The 21,140-nt window shown below is 38.5% G+C and overlaps 1 protein-coding gene across 1 annotated transcript in view; it reads left to right on the top strand.

The window, feature by feature from the left end:
• The window catches only part of aldh1l1 (aldehyde dehydrogenase 1 family, member L1), a 53,249-nt gene extending 34,341 nt beyond the window's left edge, over nt 1–18,908 (top strand). The window contains exons 8-23 of the mRNA XM_084726696.1: nt 58–183; nt 304–395; nt 4,642–4,789; nt 4,872–4,991; nt 6,307–6,434; nt 9,085–9,235; nt 9,338–9,408; nt 9,572–9,677; nt 10,668–10,755; nt 11,887–11,980; nt 12,070–12,169; nt 12,249–12,347; nt 15,099–15,264; nt 16,675–16,780; nt 16,945–17,144; nt 18,347–18,908. Of these exons, the coding sequence (XP_084582822.1) occupies nt 58–183; nt 304–395; nt 4,642–4,789; nt 4,872–4,991; nt 6,307–6,434; nt 9,085–9,235; nt 9,338–9,408; nt 9,572–9,677; nt 10,668–10,755; nt 11,887–11,980; nt 12,070–12,169; nt 12,249–12,347; nt 15,099–15,264; nt 16,675–16,780; nt 16,945–17,144; nt 18,347–18,402 (1,851 nt within the window). The 3' untranslated portion in view covers nt 18,403–18,908. The remainder of the gene's footprint in view (nt 1–57; nt 184–303; nt 396–4,641; nt 4,790–4,871; nt 4,992–6,306; nt 6,435–9,084; nt 9,236–9,337; nt 9,409–9,571; nt 9,678–10,667; nt 10,756–11,886; nt 11,981–12,069; nt 12,170–12,248; nt 12,348–15,098; nt 15,265–16,674; nt 16,781–16,944; nt 17,145–18,346) is intronic.
• The last annotated feature ends 2,232 nt before the right edge of the window (nt 18,909–21,140 follow it).

The raw sequence follows: 21,140 nt of genomic DNA on the forward strand, positions 1-21,140 counted from the left end.
CATATATATATATATACACTAATGTTGTTGATCATTTCATGCTGTCCTTCTGTACAGCTGCTGGTGAAGAATCTCCAGTTTGAAGATGGGGAGATGATCGCTGCAGCACAGTATTTCCGCTCAGGGAGCAGCGCTGCTGTGGAGCTGACAGAGGAGGAGAAAGCCTTTGCTGAACAGATGAGGGTAGGGCCTCCTCTCCTCTCCTCTCCTGCTAATTCTAGAAGCTGAAAAAAAAAACTCACAGAGAAGTTGACAGCAGATCTGTAACGTCTGCGTCATGCTGACTTTTGTGTCTCCTCACAGGCGGTGTGGCAGAGTATCCTGACTAACGTCACTCAGATTGAAGACTCCACTGACTTCTTCAAGTCTGGTGCTGCTTCCATGGATGTGGTCAGGTAATGAACAACCATGAAAGACCTCCTTAGATAGAATCCTACTCATATTATTGGAGAACGGTTTGTTCGTTTGTGTGTCCCACCATTTGACGTGTAATAAAAACTTAATAAACATCTCTATGACATGTCCAGAATGTACAGTTGAAGTTGAGATACAGGAAAATATTCATGACATGACTGGTGAAAAAAACAACCACATATGACAGTTTAATGTAATGTTAAAATATAAAGACAAACAGCTTATTTAAGTTTGATAATTAGGCCTGCTATGACATGTTTATGATAGTTTATGTTGTCTTGGTTGATGTATGAATGAATAAAGACTCCATGTTCATGACAGGTGTCATGTCATGGTTATATTGGCATCATGTCAGTCTTATGCACGCCGTTTCAAAGAAAATGTTACCAAACTAAGCAGTGATGTAGGCTGGTGGAGTTTGCAGGCCTGAAAGGTAAGAGTCAGTACACAACGTGTGCAGATGGACTGCAGGTGGTGCTTGAGCATCCACCCGTTTGGCCTCAAACCACACCAAGCGTCCCATGACGTCAGTTTTCAAGTGTGTTGTTACGCCTGAGAAATGCAATTGAGTTGTAATTCTGCAAGACCACACGAGACCCCGCCCCTCCCTCTTCAACTTCTCTTGTCACAGGCATGACAGGACAGGTAATGGACGATCACAGCATGATCCACGTGTCCCCGACCTGCAGCCTTCATTGGTGCCATGTAACGATAGCGTTTGCCTTAAAGGGATAGTTCACCCAAAAATGAAAATTCTGATTTTATCTACTCACCCTCATAGCGATTGAAGGTCAGGTTCAGTTTGAGTCTCACAGGAAAACAGTGTTGAAGAATCTCCTAAATAATGGAAGAAAGGAGAAAATAAAAACATAAAATGCCTCCATACTGCTCGCCTGGTGAAATCCAAGTCTCCTAAAGCCCCAATATGCCAAGTTCATCTAAAAGACATCATTTCCACCATGTTTTTTAGCCTGAATCTTCACTGTAGATCCTGAGCTTGGAGCCACGTTCACATGTGTGTGCACACCGTCTGAAATGGGTGTGTTTGGTTGTGTGGTGTGACAGTGTGTGTGTGCAAGTGGACGGCCTGTCAAGACTTTATGAGACTTGGATTACACCAGACGAGCAGTAAGGTGGCTTTTTATGGATTTTTTTGTTGTTTTTTCTGTTTGAAAACTGGTCTGTTTGGGAGATTCCGCAACACTGCTGTCCAGCAAAACTCCAGCAGTGTTAAGCAAACTAACAAAATTAACCCAACCTTCAATCGACATGAGGGTGGGTAGATAATGACTGAATTTTTATTTTTGGGTGAACTATCCCTTTAAGCCACATTACTGTTAAACACACCTGCCAACCTTGAGAATTCAAAAACAGGGAGGATTTCAAAACCAAAGCAGGGGTGTCATGGTCCTCCCTTTTCATAGACTTTATATCCTGCATTCTGGAGACTTTTAAAGAATGAAGTACACTGCAACACCATTTTATGTTACTGCTTTTAATTTTCTTTTAAATTCTATATTGTAATTCTACAATCTACAAATTTAATTCTGTATTTTGCCCCTCTGGCATTTACTAATATTCATTAGTTTTCATTTAATCATTAATTTCTTGTCCCTGAGCCCTTAGAGAAAATTACAGGGAAGGTTCACAGACTCTGTGCCCCTTTCTGTTAAAACCTTCCATAAAAAATGGGAAATCCAGGACGTGTGTTTCTGCATGCTGCTGTACAGTGACACAAACAGGCTGTGATATCAAAAAGGGGAAAAGAGGTGAAAATCAGGAGAAATCCAGGAGAACTGTGAGTCCAGGAGGAAACCAGAAGAGGGCAATGAAAAACTGGAGTCACCCAGAATAATTGGGAAGGTTGACAAATATGCTATTAAACCATCTGAGACAACCGCATGGGAACAGGCTGCTATTAAACAAGCCAGTAGTCTGGATTAAAACAACATCGTCAGTGAAAAATGAGTGAACTCTGGCAACTGAAATAAATAAATCTGTATTAGGTGGCTGATGATCTATGATGATGATATGAGAATAGCTATTGTCTTAGATTTAGATATCATTATATGGTGATATGACATGAGTTTTCTCTTTTCCTGGTTTTAAAGGATGAATTACAGTAAAGTGATGTCATTTTCTGAACTCACCAGACTGTTGTATCTGTTCTATCTTTTCGATTTTTACCTACATAGTTTTATTTACAATACTTACAACTATTTTTTCAAAAATCTCACTGTGTAAATCTTTTGTGAAAGCACCAGCAGTCCTGCATAACATTGTGATATTTAGTCAAAAATATTGTGATATTAGATTTTTCCATATCACCCATCCCTGCTGCACAGCACTTTAATCTACAACAACTCACTGTGTTCTTTAAGGTGACCATATGTTTGCAGTAATTTGAGAAATTACAGTATGTTAATTTAGAGAATTTGTGTATAATGAGATATTATATCTTATATTGTGGCATAGCTTAAAAATATGGAGATATTATTTGTAAGCCATATAATCCAGCCAGGGCGGCACGGTGGTGCAGTGGTTAGCACTGCTGCCTCCCCCAGCTCCTCAGTTGGGTCAGGGCCTTTCTGTGTGGAGTTTGCATGTTCTCCCCGTGTCTGCGTGGGTTCTCTCTGGGTTCTCCGGCTTCCTCCCACAGTCCAAAGACATGCATGCTAGGATAATTGGTGACTCTAAATTGCCCGTAGGTGTGAATGTGAGTGTGAGTGGTTGTCTGTCTGTGTGTCAGCCCTGCAATGAACTGGTGACTTGTCCAAGATGAACCCCGCCTCTCACCCAGTGTCAGCTGGGATAGACTCCAGCAGCCCGCGACCCTTACGGAATAAGCGGTTACAGAAAATGAATGAATGAATAATCCAGGCCTAAGCTGGATGTCAGAAACTTTGTCCTAGAGAGAGAGCTACTGTTGTGTGTGTGTGTGTGCGAGAGAGCAGCAGCTGTGCTCAGGGTGGATCTGAGCGATGTTGGAGGGAATGTTAGATAATTTACTGAAGTAAAACTAAAGACCACTGTGGTGTGAACTCATCATTGTGCAGAAATCCATTGTGTATTAAACAGCTAAATGAGTGTATAGCTATTGACATAAACACACACGAATATGTAAACAAGTAAAAGATGCGCTGCCATATGTCAGATTGAATTCTTGTCAGTTACAGTGTGTGTTCACAGCTGAACATATATCAGCAGAAGACTGGAAAGACTCCTTGAATGCAAATTTTAGACCAAATACTGGAGGTATTTTATCACATCTTGATAATATAACAGACGTTATCTCTGAGTAGGGAGCAGTTGTTGGAGAGGATGTGGAGAACAAAAAGCAAATCATACATGTATCTTTTTTAAGTGTTAACGAAAACCTCAGTGAATATCTTTGAGTTAAATGAACGTCTGAAACTTTGGTATTAATTTTCTGGAGACAATAAACACTGCTCACGTGAATCTCTTCAACAGACAGCATGTGGCAGCCATGAAGCAGGTGACGACGACATGGAAACAGAAAAATACACCTAAACTAAAACTATGGTTAACAACAATAGAACAAATTTTACACGCAGGAAAATTAAGATATACATTTAGAGATGACATTCAAAAAAAATAAAGAAGAGCTACTCTAAAGACAGACTTGGAAGAATCTTTAATTATATTAATCCAACCCAAGATTTGCAGTCGATATTATTCCCAAGACCCCCAGTCTCTTTTATGTTTGTTTTTTAATTTCATTTTTTATTATATATGATATAATAAATATTATTTTTTCTTTTTTTAATCTTTTATTTACCATTACTATTACTACTAGAGCTGCAACGATTAGTGATTAATTAATTATTAGTCAGTTATTAAGTTAATCACCCACCATTTTGATAATTGATTAATCGGTTTGAGTAATTTTTTAACAAAAAAAATTCTAATTCTCTGATTTCAGCTTCTTAAAACGTGAATATTTTCTGGTTTCTTTTTCTTTAAACTGAATATCTTTGGGTTGTGGACAAAACAGGACATTTGAGGATGTCACCTTGGACTTTGGAAAACACTGATCAACATATTTTACTTTACTCTGACATTTTATAGGCAAACAACTATTAATCAGTAAATCAAGAAAACATTAGAGGCTTTTAATTTATTAAGAGTCATTTAAAGAAAGAAATCCCAGTGAATGAAAGGTCTCCTGTCTGATTCCTTCCTCTCTCCTGCCGTCTCTGTCTTCAGGCTGGTGGAGGAGGTGAAACTTCGGGCCAGTACCTGCCAGCTGCAGAACGAGGACGTCTACATGAACACCACTTTCCAGGATTTCATCCAGATGTGCGTCAGGAAGCTGAGAGGAGAGGACGACGAGGAGGAGCTGGTCGTGGACTATGTGAGCGCAGTCGGCCGTGTTTAAATTCACAGCTGTGTTCCTGTAGACAACATGCTGACTGCTGTCTCACTGAACTCTTCAGGTGGAGAAGAACGTCAACAACATGACCATAAAGATGCCTCATCAGCTGTTCATCAACGGAGAGTTTGTTGATGCAGAAGGAGGGAAGACCTACAAGACCATTAACCCCACTGACGGCACGGTGAGCAAAATTCATTAAAATGTAATCAACTTATTTCCCTGTTTTTCAGTAAACATCATCTTTATGTTTTAATGTCCAACAAATCTAAAATAAAAAGGTTTGTATCTTTAGTGGCTGCGGCTGCTGACGGGTTGCTAGGTTACAGGTATGGAAAGATGCTGTATCATAGACATCAGCGCTCATTATAATGTCTGTCAGTCCACACATTCTGTACTCCAGGAGAAGTACAAATACTTCTTTACAAGTACAAGTACTAACACTGCTTAACTGCAGTAAAAGTGAAAAGGTGCAGGCTCTGAAATGTCCTCATGGTATAAAAGTAAAATGTCTCCGTCTCAAGAACATTTCTACTGACTGTTGTGTCTCTCCCCATCTGTTTCATTTTTAGTTATTTCTTTTGTGTAATTTTCATCCTGTTATGTCTTGTTTCATCTTTAATGTTGTTTTTATCTTGTTATGTCATTCTCATCTGGTTACATCTTGTTATGTATTTTATGTAGTTTTTTGTTTTGATACATCTCTTACATATTTTTTGTCTTGTTATAACGTCATTTTTGTCTTTTACATTCTTTTCATCTTGTTTCATCTTTTACATTGTCTGTATCTTGTTACATATTTTATGTAGTTTTGGTCTTCTTAGATCTTTTACATCGTTTCTGTCTTGTTACATCTTAGTAGATAATTTTTGTCTTTTCACTTCCTGTCATGTTGTTTTTGTACTGTATATGTCTCCTTGCGTCAATTTTGTCTTTTACATAATTTTTGTCTTGTTATGTATTTTTATGTTGTTTTCATTTTGTTACCCTATATTTGTCTTGTTACACCTTCAGTGCTGTTTTTATGACTTTAACGTCTTTTCTGTTGTTTACGTCCTGTTATCCTTTTTACATTGTTTTTATCTTACATTAAAATTAAAGTAAAGCGTTTGTGTTGAAAATGTTAGGAGTAGAAAGTACAGATATTTGTATTTAAATGTAGAGAGTAAAAGTAAAAAGTTCTCAGAAAAATAAATACTCAAGAAAAGTACAGATACCTGAAAAATCCACTGAACTACAGTAACAAGTATTTGTACTTGTTACCTCTCATCTCTGGTTGCAGTATTAGGTGGAAGTAACTTTGAAATAATGTAATTTTTCCAGACTGACTTTGTCAAGATTGTAACTCAAAAAGACAGAAGTATTCACTACATCACTGGTGACGAGGGAAAATCCTCCCTAACTGATCCGACACCAGAGTCTTTTTGTCTGTGGTTGAAGTACTGCTCTTTGCTCTGCTGGCTTTGACATTTCATGTCCTGTCTGTGTCCTCCCTGCAGGCCATCTGTGATGTGTCTCTGGCCCAGATCAGTGACGTGGACAAGGCAGTGGCTGCTGCTAAGGAGGCCTTCGAAGAGGGAGAGTGGGGCAAGATGAACCCCAGAGACAGAGGCCGACTCATCTACAAGTCAGTGCACGCATTTTTACTAAACTGAACAAGGATCATTTGGATTTTTGGAAGTGTGTATGTATGAGGTCCTTCTCCATACTCAGTGTATTACCAGCAGTAAATGGAGGCCGACACGCCCACAGTTTAGAGAAGCAGCAGGAGCACCGAATACTGTTAGACAAGCCAAGTATCACCCAAACCAACCAAACCACATACTTAATAACACTAAGTTTAGCTCACAGAACAAGGGAGTTGCTGATCTACCGCTGCCTCAAGATGTCAATTTTGTGGTATTGTGGGACGTCTGTGAATCTGAACTAACCCTTTAAAACACTTAAAGCAATAGTTCACCCAAAAATGAAAATTCACTCAATATCTACTCAGCCCTGTGCTGATGTGAGGATGGGTGAAGATCTCCAGTTCACAAAACACTCAATCACTCACACTTCAGTGGAAAACATCGTTGCAGTCAAATCCAGTACAATTGAAGTGAATGGTGACCAGTTTTAAAATGTAAAAAAAGAACACAAAAAAGACACACAATGTCTCCATACTGCTCGTGTGGTGTAATCCAAGTGTCTGTAAGGTGTGACAGTAAAATTTGACCCAAAAAGACGCCATTCACACCATGTTTTTAGACTAAATGTCAACTGTAGCCTCTCAGACCAGAAACACGTGCACATGCCTGAATCTGGAAAGGATTTTGTTCATTACACCACCAGTTTTCTGTTACTCACTCTGTAGTCCGCAGCTGCATGTGGGTCTGTTTGAGCTGTGGCTACCTCATCCATCTCTCTGAGTTCCTTGTCAGTATATTCCGGCTCAAACAAATATGGCTGAGCAAAGAAATGATGTTCCTCTTCTATGTCGAAGTCCTTGGACATTTTCTTCTTTGTTGAAAGTTTGCGAACTGTGCGACTGAGTCGCTTCCAGGTAGCATGTAAACACAGGCGTGAAGGTATCACGAGATCTTGTATATCTCGTGTCGCGCCGCTTGGGCGCGAACTTGTGTACCTGCTTCAGACATGTGCATGAGGATCAGGTCTGAGAGGCTACAGGTGATATTTAGGCTAAAAACATGGTGTGAATGGTGTCTTTTTGGGTCAAATTTTAATGCTGCGGCTTACAGACACTTGGATTACACCACACAAGCAGTATGGAGACATTTTGTGTTTTTTTTTTTTTTTACATTTTAAAACTGCTCACCATTCACTTCAATTGTTCTGGATTTGGCTGCAATGATGTTCTCTGCTGAAGCTCCAGGAGTGTTTTGTGAACTGGAGATCTTCACCCATCCTCACATCAGCACAGGGGGGAGGAGATATTCAGTGAAATTTCATTTTTTGGGTGAACTATCATTTTAAGTCACACAAAAACACAAACTAACTGATTGAGGCAGCAGTAGACCTGACACTCTGTGTTCTGTGAGCTAAAACACATTCCTGCTGCCAAGTCTATGTAATTCCACTGTTTGACAGCTGGGGGCAGTAATGCACCAAGAATCATAGCAGAGCAATAACAGTGAGGAAGCAGACTGGTAGCACTTTTGTGAATTACATGTCTTTTGTATTTGCTGATGTATAAAACTTATTGAGGTGAGAATTCTTCTAGAAGCCTCTAAGGATTTTTTAAATCTCACCTGCGCAATTTGGTCCTTTTATTTTTTTTGCTGGTGTATTTCTGCTGCATTTGATTGTGCAAACAGATAAATTAATGATTAAAATTAGATTTAAAGAACTAAATATAATATTAAATGTTTAATGAGGAATAAAATATAGTGATACACACAATGTGTTTGGGTGTGAACCAGTGAATGTAAATGTATCTTTATTTATAAGAAAACTCCAGAGGGCACCATTAAGGTGTCTGGATAAATAATCTGAATAGACACCTTCCATCCAGTCAGAAACATGTGAAGCTGCAGTTTTAATACTGAAATTATCACTAACTATTTTGATAATTGATTAATTGGTTTTAGTAATTTTTTTTAAGGAAAAAATGTCCCAAGTTCTCTGATTTCATTTTCTTAAATGTGAATATTTTCTGGTTTCTTTACTCTCTGACAGTAAACTGAATATCTTTTGGTTGCACACAAAATAAGAAGTTTTTGTGGTCATCATTTTTCACCATTTTCTGACATTCTGAGACTTAACAGTATAGAATAGAATAAACAAATAATTGATCATAATAATAATAATGATGATCAACAGATTAATTGTTAATGAAAATAGTTATTACAGGAAAGAGTTGAGAAATAGATCTAAACATGTTGAGATGTCAGCGTACACCACATGTTTGTGTGGTGTACACAGACAGAAGACTGTGACAGGATTTATTAATCAATTATTAATCGAGAAAATAATCGACAGATTAATGATAATGAAAATGATTGTTATTTGCAGCCCAACAAACATGTACTTTGCAATATGCAGTAGTATCAACCAAAGGTTATTATAAAGGGCTCTTTGCGCTCGTAGTACTATTGAAGCTAAGTTTCTTGTTATTGTCTGTGTGTATTCACAGTTAGCCTCAGTGTAATCAGTTATGTGTTGTTTTGATCCTGTGCTACTGGGCAGAGAAAAAATAATGAAAGTCCCAAACTGCCAGATTTTCCTGCGTGATCCTCGGTGTCAGTGACCCTGTGTCTCCTCTGCCTCTCCACACACAGGCTGGCTGACCTGATGGAGGAGCACCAGGAGGAGCTGGCCACCATCGAAGCCATCGACTCCGGAGCCGTCTACACTCTGGCCCTGAAGACTCACGTGGGCATGTCCATCCAGACCTTCCGCTACTTCGCCGGCTGGTGTGACAAGATCCAAGTAAGACAGCATGGAAGACTGTGTCTTTCATATCACTGGATGGCTAGTCAGTAACAGATCATTGATAAATACATGGAAATAAATGATGTCATTTTTTCACAGGGCAGCACCATCCCCATCAACCAGGCCAGGCCCAATCGTAACCTCACATTCACCAAGAAGGAGCCAATAGGGTGAGAGATGGATGAGTGGATATTTTAAGGACTTAAATATGAGCATTTAAACATATTTCCCTGAATCACGGACTCATTCCATTGTTTTTTTCCAATATTTCATGAATAAATTAAAGTAGCAAACAGGCACTTGTGTCATTAGCATGTGTTCCTTTCTCCTCAGAGTGTGCGCCATTGTGATTCCCTGGAACTACCCTCTGATGATGCTGGCCTGGAAGACCGCAGCCTGTCTGGCAGCTGGAAACACCGTCGTCCTCAAACCCGCTCAGGTCAGCAGCAGTCAGGCTCTGTTTGTGCGTGACTAAATGCAAAAGGCTGTGCAGTCTGCAGTAACACTGTCGAGTGGATGAAAACAAGATGTAAGCCCAATTCCACTCCGGCCCCTACACATTCCCCCTATACCCACTCTCACTGTTGGGACGTTCATGTGGAGGATCCACCACACTGAGTGTTGTTCCAAACCAGTCAGCCTGAAGTGTGAGTGGGTTATAAAACCCTCCAGCATCGAGTCTGCATCAATGCAGGCTCACAAACTGCACTCCTCTCAGGTGCAGCACCTCTTTGTGTGTAGGACTGACAGCATGTTCATTTTAACATGTTCAACATCTTAGTTTAGCATTTTAGCATGCTAACATTTGTTAATTAGCACTAAATAACGAGCACACTGAGGCTGATGGACATGTCAGTTTAACAGATGATTGGTCATAAACCAAAGTATGGATCATCAAGGTGCCTAATGATAAAATATGAAATCTGTAATAAATTTTCTGCAATAGATCATAAAATGACTTTGATGTGTCATCAGAGATCAAGGAAACAGTTTGAATACTTGCTTCACTTGACATAAATGCTGCAGCCTCGGTGTCCTTTGCAAACCAGAGTAACTGTTTTATTTGCCTGTTTATATTATTATTATTATTATTATTATTATTATTATTATTATTATTATTACTACTACATCTTCAAATTAAAGCTGAATGTTTACAGAATGACATTAATAAAAATTGTGTAGAATTAAAATTGAGCAAAATGTTCATGGAGCCTGGCAGGCAGTGAGACAGACAGCTATTTGGGGGTCCTAACAAAGACATCAGGACATTTCACCCAAACCTCATTGTGGCACTAGAGGACAAGTCAGGGTTATCACCAAAGTCACTAGGATTCTGGACCAACACAGTGGACTGACTGATGGACCAGCATGTCCAACCAAGAGTCCTGCTGCTAGCATGGCTGAAAAACAAGTCCTGTGTCTCGTGCAGGTGACTCCACTGACAGCTCTGAAGTTCGCTGAGTTGGCAGCGAGGGCGGGAATTCCTAAAGGAGTGGTCAACATCCTGCCTGGATCAGGTAGGAACACACACACACAAACGTCCACTGGGTCCCATTCATACAACCAATCAGCTTTGATTTTAAGTTTGAATTAAGTAGAAAAGAAAGTATAAGTAGTACTTTATAAAAACTTACTTTGCCAAGTAAATAATCTCTAGACTTAAGTGATTTTCCTGCTGGTTATGTCAGAGTGCTGCAGCCTGTGGAGAACTTTGCATCAACTTTATAAACAATGTGATTAGACACACTCTCAATTGACATGTCTTTCACTCCACTATTTAGTTCACCAAATAATCTGTGTTGTCTCCTCTACCATCACTGTGGTCTTGTTTTCCAAACTGTTCACTTTTCTCTTTTGGTCCATGACTATTCACTGTAAAAGACAAAAAAGAAAATATGGAAGAAACTCAGAATTTCAAGGCAACTCTCTCAAACATTTCAGTTTTTAAATAAGCTCAAAAAAGGTTTACTGACCCATAATCTTTCATTGATTTAAAAACTGACTTTCTTCTTTAGATCAGATAAACTTGAATCTTTGAGTTTTAGAAACCCCCAAAATTCTGTATTTTAAAAATTGTTCACCTGATTTATCATTATTTTGGTGCTTGATTATTAATTAAATGGTTGCAAGTGAAAATCTTAAATTATTAACCATCATTCAGTTTCACTTTGAACAATTTTTGAAATACAAAGTGTTTTCTTTCAAAAACTCAAAGATTCAAGTTTATCTAAAGAAGAAAAGTAAATCATGTCTATTAAATATTACAGGCTGGAAAAACATTTTTTTAAGTTTATTTGAAAAGTTTTCGTTTGATTCAAAAGTCAGAATTTAGTGAAGACAGTTTTCTTTTTTACAGTGTTCCTGACAAAATCCTTATCTTTAGTCTGTTATCTAAGTAGAAATCACTGATTGAAAGGCAGGTGTCATCAATAAGTTATGTTTAGATTGAAAGGGTCACAGATTGTCTTCTCTTCCTGTGTAAACACAGTTTTTTATGCTCAGAAACCTTTATGAACTGAACCTGAGCACAACGTCAAAAATGATCTTAAGACTAAGTTCAGGTACAAATCTTTTTATGAATGAGGTCGAGGTTTGAGTTGACTTATGAAGCTGTGTGAGGTGTTATTAACCTCCAGCTCTTCTTCCAGGGGCTCTGGTGGGTCAGCGTCTGTCTGACCATCCTGACGTCCGTAAACTGGGCTTCACAGGTTCCACTGAAATTGGCAAACACATCATGAAGAGGTGAGAGGAAAAGCACATTTACACAGCTCTGTCTAACAAACTTTAACACTCCTGCTCACCTCTGTTCCCGTGTTCTCCTCCATCTGCAGCTGCGCAGTCAGCAACGTGAAGAAAGTTTCTCTGGAGCTCGGAGGAAAGTCTCCTCTCATCATCTTCAGCGACTGCGACATGGACAAGGCTGTGCGCATGGTACGCTCATGGCACGGTCATGTGACACACATTTAAACAGCTGCAGAGGTGAAACCACTGTGTTCTCTGTGCGTTTCAGGGGATGAGCTCAGTGTTCTTCAACAAGGGAGAGAACTGCATCGCAGCTGGCAGACTGTTTGTTGAAGACACCATCCATGACCAGTTTGTGAAGAAAGTGGTACGTGTCCTTTTCCATCACACTGCTGATGTTTCTCAGGTCAGATTTTAGCCACACCTCTGCCTCCTCAGCCACACAACACAAGGTGGATGCCAGTTGTAGGAAAGAGGAAATAGAGTGAAGACGCGCAAGGACGGAGGAGACGGAACTCTGAAATGAAAAATCCTCGTTTCACAGCATCAGTCCGAAGCGACGTCAGTTACTGATGACATGTTGCACAGCTGTATTAGCTGTCAGAAGGACTGCACCCAGGGCCCAGCTTTTAAACTCAGAGGCCCAGGTGAGCTCAATCAGCTGACGATCGTCCCATGACAGCCAATTGGCCAAGGCAGGCTCCAAGACAGTGGTCATCTCCTCCGTCCTCGTGTCTTTTCCTCGCATCCCTCTTTCATTTCCTTGCTGGGTGGAGCTAAGGTGCAAGGAAAGGAAGCGAGTGGAGGACACAAGGAGACCAATTTACCGAATGAAAAGCACCCATTGAATTCTGCCTCCTCATCTCCTCTCTCCTCCGTCGACCGGGAAGTTGTTTCCCTTCCACCATGACGAAGGATCTTCCATTTGCTTAAATGCACCTAAAGGAGACAAGGAGTGAGGAGAGAGGAGGCTTCAGAGTGAGGATACACCAGTGTATCCTACGTGGAAGACTTTTATCAAGTGGAGTGACGTTGATTCTGACTGACAGAGGATTCTGCAGCAATTAAATGATTCACATTGAATATTTATGTCCTTTGGCATCACAAAGAGCTCATGAAGAAATAACTGATTATAATCATTATTAGTATTTTTAGACTGCAAATCTCTGCATGTTTTGAAAAATGATACACGTTGAAACAGGATGAAAAGACATTCAGAGATTATTACTGTTGGATCACTGTCACTTTTTAATGGACTTTACTTTATAGTGTCATGTACAGGGATCAACACATAATAAAATAAAACACAGTTACATGATGAGATGTGATATAATGTGCCATCATGTGTTGACATCTAACACTTTATAATAAGTTAAGTTCAATGTGTGGCATCACACAAAGTAGCAGTTTGTTTTTTATTTATTTCACAATAAAATCAACACACATTCTCACACAGCTGTGTGTGTATAATTGTGCAGATAACAATAATCCAAGTAAATAAATAGCCTCAGTAAACAGACAGCACTGATCCATAGCCGATATACATTAGAAGATTTAAAAATAATATTAAGCAATGATTAAAATCAGTAAGAATACTGCCTTCAATGCTAAAAGGAGCCAAGGATTTTTCATTTCTTAACTTCGTCTCCTCCGTCCTCGCATCTCTTCCTCACATCTCTCTCTCATGTCCTCGCTGGGTAGAGCTAGAACATGAGGAGAGGAAGCGAGTCAGAGAGACAAGAGGACGAATTTACTGAATAAAAAGAACCCATTGTGCAATTTGAATGTGGAGCTCTTAATAGATATAACCTGAAGTCCAGTGATGGTGATTGAGATCACTGGTAAAAGTATTTGTGATGAATGACTGATGCAGGCATTTTAAAATGGAAGCAGACAACAGGCAAACATTATGAAGTAACTGTTCAGTGTAATAACTACAGAGTCACTGATTGATTGATTGATTCTTTTTATTTTCATGTCATGCACAAAAAGTGTCCGACCCTCATGGGTTTATAAGACACCAAATACAGTTGCAGTGCTCAAACATTTTCCTTTCATTACAAAATTCTAGTCCATTTCATCGCTCAGTCTTCAACAGAATATTCTGCCTTCTCTCCCAGCCCTGAAAAATAAAATCTGACACAAAAAAAGTTCCCCTTTCTTAAGCACAACTCAAATTTTGCATACTCATCCAACCAAAAAAAAAAAAAATCAGCATAGACAGAGGACATTTTAGTGATTTAGAGTGATGACACCATCTGTGTTTCGATTGGTTCCCTGTTGGCGTCACTTTCTTGATGCAAATCTGTCTGCCAGTGAGCACAGTTCCTGTCAGAAAAATGACAGACTAAATTAATGAACAAATTAACACTTTTTCTCCTGTTTTCTTCCAACGTTGCACCCCCTCCACCTCAACACCGACCCCTGCTGTCGTTACTTGTTTGTGTGAAGCAAATTGCTAACGTTCCTCAAACATCTTTACAATAACTTCCCCACCTGCGCCATTTCCATCTCCTGGAGAATCCATCTGAAATTTTTGGATCGAATATTAATCCCTACTCTTCACCACATCTCACCATCTATCATTAAAGAGACTGACATTTTTTGCCACCCCAATATTCAACCCAGGTCAGCACCCATGAGTGTACCTCGTCAGTGAACATGCATCTTCCTTCTCCTTATTCTCCTTATTTTCAAAGCGGTGTTGATAATGTCATCATGTAGCTCGACCCTGAGGAAGCAGAAAACGAGCTACAACAGCGGTAAAAACAGTAATACCATCGGGAAATGCTAAGATGAGAGTTGAAATATTGTCTGTTTCCACTTTAAATAGCCCGAAAAGTAATTAACTGGAGTCCGTCTTGGGATGGGACACCCATAACTATATTGATTTTCTGACCCATGAGTACTCAGTCATCGTTATGTTGAAGAAAACTTGTACTTCTGGTCTGGTCATTTTTACTTTGATGAACAAAACATAAACTAGAGGGCTCATTCTGATCTGATGGGCTCTGAGGCGAGTCTGAAGATGAGTGATGTCTGGCGCAGTACATGACCCAGCTCATGTACTTTAGCTCTTGTTTTGTCGTTTGTCTTATTCTCATGTCTTTTCTCTCAGGTGGAGGAGGTGAAGAAGATGAAGATCGGTGATCCACTGGACCGCTCCACAGACCACGGCCCTCAGAACCACAAAGCCCACCTGGACAAACTGGTGGAGTACTGTCAGCGCGGCGTCAAGGAGGGAGCCACTCTGATCTGTGGCGGCAAACAGGTGCAGAGACCAGGTGAGGCGATGTTACCTGCACTGATAGTGATGATGCAGTCAGATATCAACCAGACTGTGAGCTCCACCTATACACTGCAAAGATTCTTCAGATTTTCAAGAAAGTAAAAGTAAAAGCCTTGTTTCTGTTTCTTATTTTTTGTCTAAGAAATTTTATCTTGTCAAGCAAGTTTTGCATAAAAAAGAAGTTATGTCATTTTTAAAAAATATATCTAACTTAATATGATATTACAGCTGATATTGAACTATATTTAACCAACAACAAGCTACAACAAGAATTTTATGAAATCAAAGTTTGAATGAATCTATTTTTGTTTGTTGTTTGATGATTATATTCGGTTCAGTGATGCAGCCAGATCCTGAAAGCATCATCATTATCAGATATGAAAATATGAAAGACTTTTATTACTTCTAGAAAGTAGAGTCAGAGTCAGAGTTGGTCACTTCCTCCATTATTGATGGACACAGTGTTGTCAGTGTTTTCCATTGTAGCAACTGTTTTCCCCATTAACTGTTTTAAAAAAAAAACAGTTTAAAAAAAAACAGTTTAAAAAAAAAAAAGTTAATAATAATTGAAGAAATTGTGTCTTATTGTAGGTTTTTTTTTTGTTTTTTTTTTTACTAATTATTAATGTCAGTTTAAGGTTTAGATTCTTAAAGTCAATCAAGCTTAATTAAAAAAATCTGTTTCAAGAAAATGTATCTTTTTGTAAGCTTAAATTAAGGTACAATTTCTTAAAGTCAACTCAATAAGGAGACTAACTTTCTCATTTTAAGAAGAACCAGCTCTGCAAGCTTCTGCAACAACTTTCAGACTTTCACATTTATTTTGGACAATCATCACCTCTGTGCCTCTTATGAGGTCACTTATGACACAGTGTTTATAGATATTCTGGTAGTTTTTAACAATTAATTTTACTTAAAGATTTGCACCTCATATTTTAATTTTATTCATAGCAACTACCATCCTGTTGTTTTCATTTCTATTTATCATCCATTCTGCTACACTGATGTACACACTACACTTTAAAATGCCAGATGCCTCATAGTTCAGAGTTCTGTTTGTGATTACGTCTTGTTAAGTTTTATATTTTATATGTGTTTTTTTTTATTATTATTAATTATTATTTATTTTTTTTACATTTCAATATTTCTATGTGTCAGCACCTTGGGCTGTGAGAAATGCAGTTTAGTTCCCATATACTCTGTATGTGGAAATGACAATAAACAACTTATATTTACTTATATTTCTGAAATAAGTTAAATATTTGGCTTTTTTTCTAGTTTTAAGGCCCAGTTTTTTGCTTAAACAAGACAATTTGATTATATTTCAGATTATTTGGTTTCTTTCTTGTGAGTCTGTTTTGGCAGTGTGACAGAAGATGTTAGTTTGTTCTGTGTCTTTCTCCAGGGTTCTTCTTTGAGCCCACCATCTTCACTGATGTGCAGGACAACATGTACATCGCTATAGAAGAATCCTTCGGCCCCGTCATGATCATCTCCAAGTTCAAGAGCGGGTGAGACTAACATTATTACACTTCATGTATCCAAATGACTCCTGCACTCTCCCTGCCACACTTGACCACAGCTCACAAAAATGTCCACATCATCCTCTGTCTTTTCTTCTCTGTTCTGCTGTGTCTTCCTACCACCCCATCTCCTGTCTGTCTCCGTGCCTCAGCGAGGTGGACGATGTCCTGAGAAGGGCCAACGCCACAGAGTACGGCCTGGCGTCGGGTGTTTTCACGCGGGACATCAGCAAAGCTCTGTACGTCAGTGAGCGGCTCAACGCCGGCACAGTTTTTGTCAACACGTACAACAAGACTGACGTGGCCTCGCCTTTTGGAGGCTTCAAACAGTCTGGATTCGGCAAAGACCTGGGTAAGAAAACTGCTGCTGTGTCTGTCACTGTGCAGCTGTACATGTTTGACTCAAGTATTTTACTAGTATTAGCACTGCAGGTAAGCACTGTAAGTTTTATTTTGTTATAGGGCCCAGTGGCTGCATTAAATCCCCAAATGTTCTTTTATCTTGCCGCTGAAAAACACTGATCACTGTTCTCCAAAGCCCAAGAGGACGTCCTCAAATGTCTTTTGTCCACAACCCAAAGATATTCAGTTTACTGTCAGAGAGGAGTAAAGACACCAGAAAATATTCACATATAAGAAGCTGAAATTAGCTCCTTTAAAAAATGATCAGTCCATTATCAAAATAGTTGGTGATTAATTTAATAGCTGACAACTAATCAATCAATCAATCAATCAATCAATCAATCAATCAATCAATCAATCAATCAATCAATCAATCATTGTAGCTCTAATTGTGATATTTGATTTTGTCCCTGTTGCCCAGCCCTATTATTTACAAACAACTTAAAGGGATAGTTCACTCCAAAATGAAAATTCGGTCATTATCTACTTGCTCTCATGTTGATTGAAGGTTGGGTTTAGTTTTTTTGTCCTCAAATCACTGCTGGAGTTTCACGGGAAAACAGAGCCGCAGAATCTCCCAAACAATGGAAGTGAATGGTGACCAGTTTTCAAATGGAAAAAAACACCAAAAACAACATAAAATGCTTCCATGCTGCTCGTCTGCTGTAATCCAAGTCTCCTAAAGCTCTGACATGCTGTTCACTTGTGTGAGCACACGGTCACACCACACACACATACACACACACACACACACACACACACACACACACACACACACAGTTCAGACAGTGTACACGTGAATGTGGCTCCAAGCTAAGGATCTACAGTGAAGATTCCGGCTAAAAACATGGTGGAAATAACATCTTTCAAGTCAACTTGGCATTTTGCAGCTTTAGGAGACTTGGATTAAACAAGATGAGCAGTATGGAGGCATTTTATGTGTTTTTTACATTTGAAAACTGGTCACCATTCACTTCCATTGTTTTAGAGATTCCTCAGCGCTGTTTTCCTGTGAAACTCCAGCAGTGATTTGTGGACTTGACACGAGGTTGAGTAGAAATGACTGAATTTTCATTTTTGGGTGAACCGTCCCTTTACGTTTGTGGTAACTGACATGCAGATTCACTGACAGTGTCTCTGTCCCTCCAACAGGACAAGAGGCTCTCAACGAATACCTGAAGACAAAGGCAGTGACCATCGAGTATTAAGTCACGTCACAGGAGAGAGAAGGCGTCCGCTCTCTGCAGCCAGAGGCAGTGGTGTGTGTGTGTGTGCATTCATGTGTGTGTGTGTGTGTGTGTGTGGACGCTGCCAGAGCAGAGCCATGCTGATGGACGCTCAGGATGTCATGTGGACGGTGGAGTGATGTCATCTCAACAAAATCGACTCAGAGCTGCAGTCACGTCACAAGACTTGTTCTCTAATTAACAAACACTGAATGTGTATTAGCATGCTAACTGATCAATAACATGAGAAATCAGTCCTGTCAGTAACACACATCTGAGACATGTTGTCACAAATAGTGTCCTCAACTATGCAAATCATGTATTTTTCTAGGTACCCTAGGAGACTGTCTGTGATCACTGTGATTGACTTACACAGTAGGAATATTTTTAAAAGTTGCATTAATTTGTACTGTGGCTTACATTAGGTCACAAATGTAACATTTGTAGTAATAATGTTTGGTTATCAATGAAAACTGCTGAGCACCCCACTGCTGTGGACGTCTGTGTTTCTGTTGTGTTATTGATGATTCAGTACCATTTAAAAAATACAATACCAACATTTAATCTATTCATTTAAAAAAAATTAAAGGCATAGTTCAGCCCCAAATCAGAAATACATATTTTCCCCCGGCCTGTGGTTCACAAAGCAACAAAAAAGAAAAATACTTGTGGAAAATTCTAAACCAGTGTCTCTTTTCAAAACTCCTGACCCAGTTACTCAAGATAATCCACAGACCACGTTGTGAGGAGTTTCATGTACTACTTTGTTTCTAGTAGAAAAGAAAGTAGTTCCAGTATATTCTACTGTAGAGAGTAGTTCCTACTTGAAACTGCTCACATCAAGGTCTGTGGATTATCTTGAGTAATCGAGTCAGGAGTTTTGAAAAGAGACACTGGTTTAGAATTTTTCAAAAGTATTTTTTTTAATCTGTGACTATCTCCAAAACTCTGCAACTCACATAAAAATATGTTTTTGATTTTGGGGTGAACTGTCCCTTTAAGTACTTTTGATACGAGCAGCGATGAGAGCAGTTCTCATTATAGAAAATGAAGCTTGTTCCTCAGGTGTGTTTCTTATCCACTCATGTGAGGAGTAATGTCAATGAAATATAATTACGATAATTACATGTTATAATATTATTATTAATGTAATATCTCTAATGAGTGTTATACTGCTCCTCCACTACATTTCAGAGGGAAGTACTGTGTACGTTTTATTCATTTATTTATACACTACAGTTATTTTGTATCTTCACATTTTTTATAGAACCAGTAAACCAGGAACCAGTAAATAAATTCTGATGTATTATAATAGATTAAACTAGCCAGCAGTATATAACGTAGTTAAACTGATGCATACATATTAATGCATCTATATATAGTCAATTATATCATCTATATTAGTGAAACTGGTCATTCTACATAATGTGTACTTTTACTGTTGGTACTTCAAATATATTTTGATGCTAATAGGCCCACCTTTGTACTTTTACTTAACTAAAATCTTGAGTACTTGAATTCTTTTAAATTGAGAGGTGGGGGATTTTGGGTCACGTGACTTGACATAAGTCACAAATTTGAGGACTAGAGACTTGATTGAAGACTTGACTTTGACTCGGTATTCAGGACTTGGGACTTGACTTAGACCTGAGACATGACTTGAAAGGAGTTGACTTTTTTTAATTAAATATTTTCACACACGAGGCAGCTACAGTATCATGGGAGAGGGCGTGTCCAAAAATACTAAAATTTAGTTTCATTGCCACAAAATATGAAATATCAGAAGGCGTAAGCAGGCTGTGACACAATAATTAATTAGTTATTTGGCCTATGAAACATCAAAAGATTGTGAAAAGTGTCAAAAAAAATAGATTTTCCAAAGCCCATCATGATGTCCTCAAATGTCTTGTTTTTCTCACAACCCAAAGATATTCAGAGAATAATGACTTTTAAAAAAAAAAATACTCAACATAAATTTAATCAATTATCAAAATAGTTGATAACTAATTTAATAATTGCATCATGGAATAATTATTACAGCCTTCTGTCCTTTAACTGATTAAAATGACCATCAACATTTTGTTTGACTTGATTTGTGACTTGTTTGACCTGAGCAATGACTTGACTTAAAGCAGGGACTTGACTTCACTTAACTTATTACAAATTCTCAAGTTACTTTCATTAAGTAGCTTTTTGTGTTCTTGTATTTTTATGAGCAGATTTTCAGGTCTACTCTTACTTCAGTATGCATTACACAATGTAATCTACTTAGTTACTTTTAAAATCACAATTGAGTACTGAGTACAATATGAATGAATATCCAAACCTTTTAATGTGCATTTTTGTTGACATAAGGCTATCTGATCACTATTGATAATCAATAGTATAGAAATGGCAGTTGCACCTCATTTGACATTGTTTTGTCTGGTGGAGCCATTTGTTGAATCAGGAAACTTACAATAACAAGAAAAGTGACAAAAAATAAAAACAAAGTAGACATGAGGAAAAAAAACATGGATTTTTTATGTTACAAATTATTAATGACTAATTGATTGTTAGTGTTTTCAACTGAGCAGAACAGAGAATAATTTATTTAGATTTGGAGAAACACCTTTGATTGAATATCTGCTATTGATAATTCATTAAACATTAAGTAACTAATACTCTGAGTAGTTTTTGAGAAGAATACTTTGTACTTTTAGAAAAGTAAAGTATTTTTC

Source organism: Lutjanus erythropterus, chromosome 2 (genome assembly GCF_056507025.1).
Source record: "Lutjanus erythropterus isolate fLutEry1 chromosome 2, fLutEry1.hap2, whole genome shotgun sequence".
NCBI lineage: Eukaryota > Metazoa > Chordata > Actinopteri > Lutjaniformes > Lutjanidae > Lutjanus > Lutjanus erythropterus.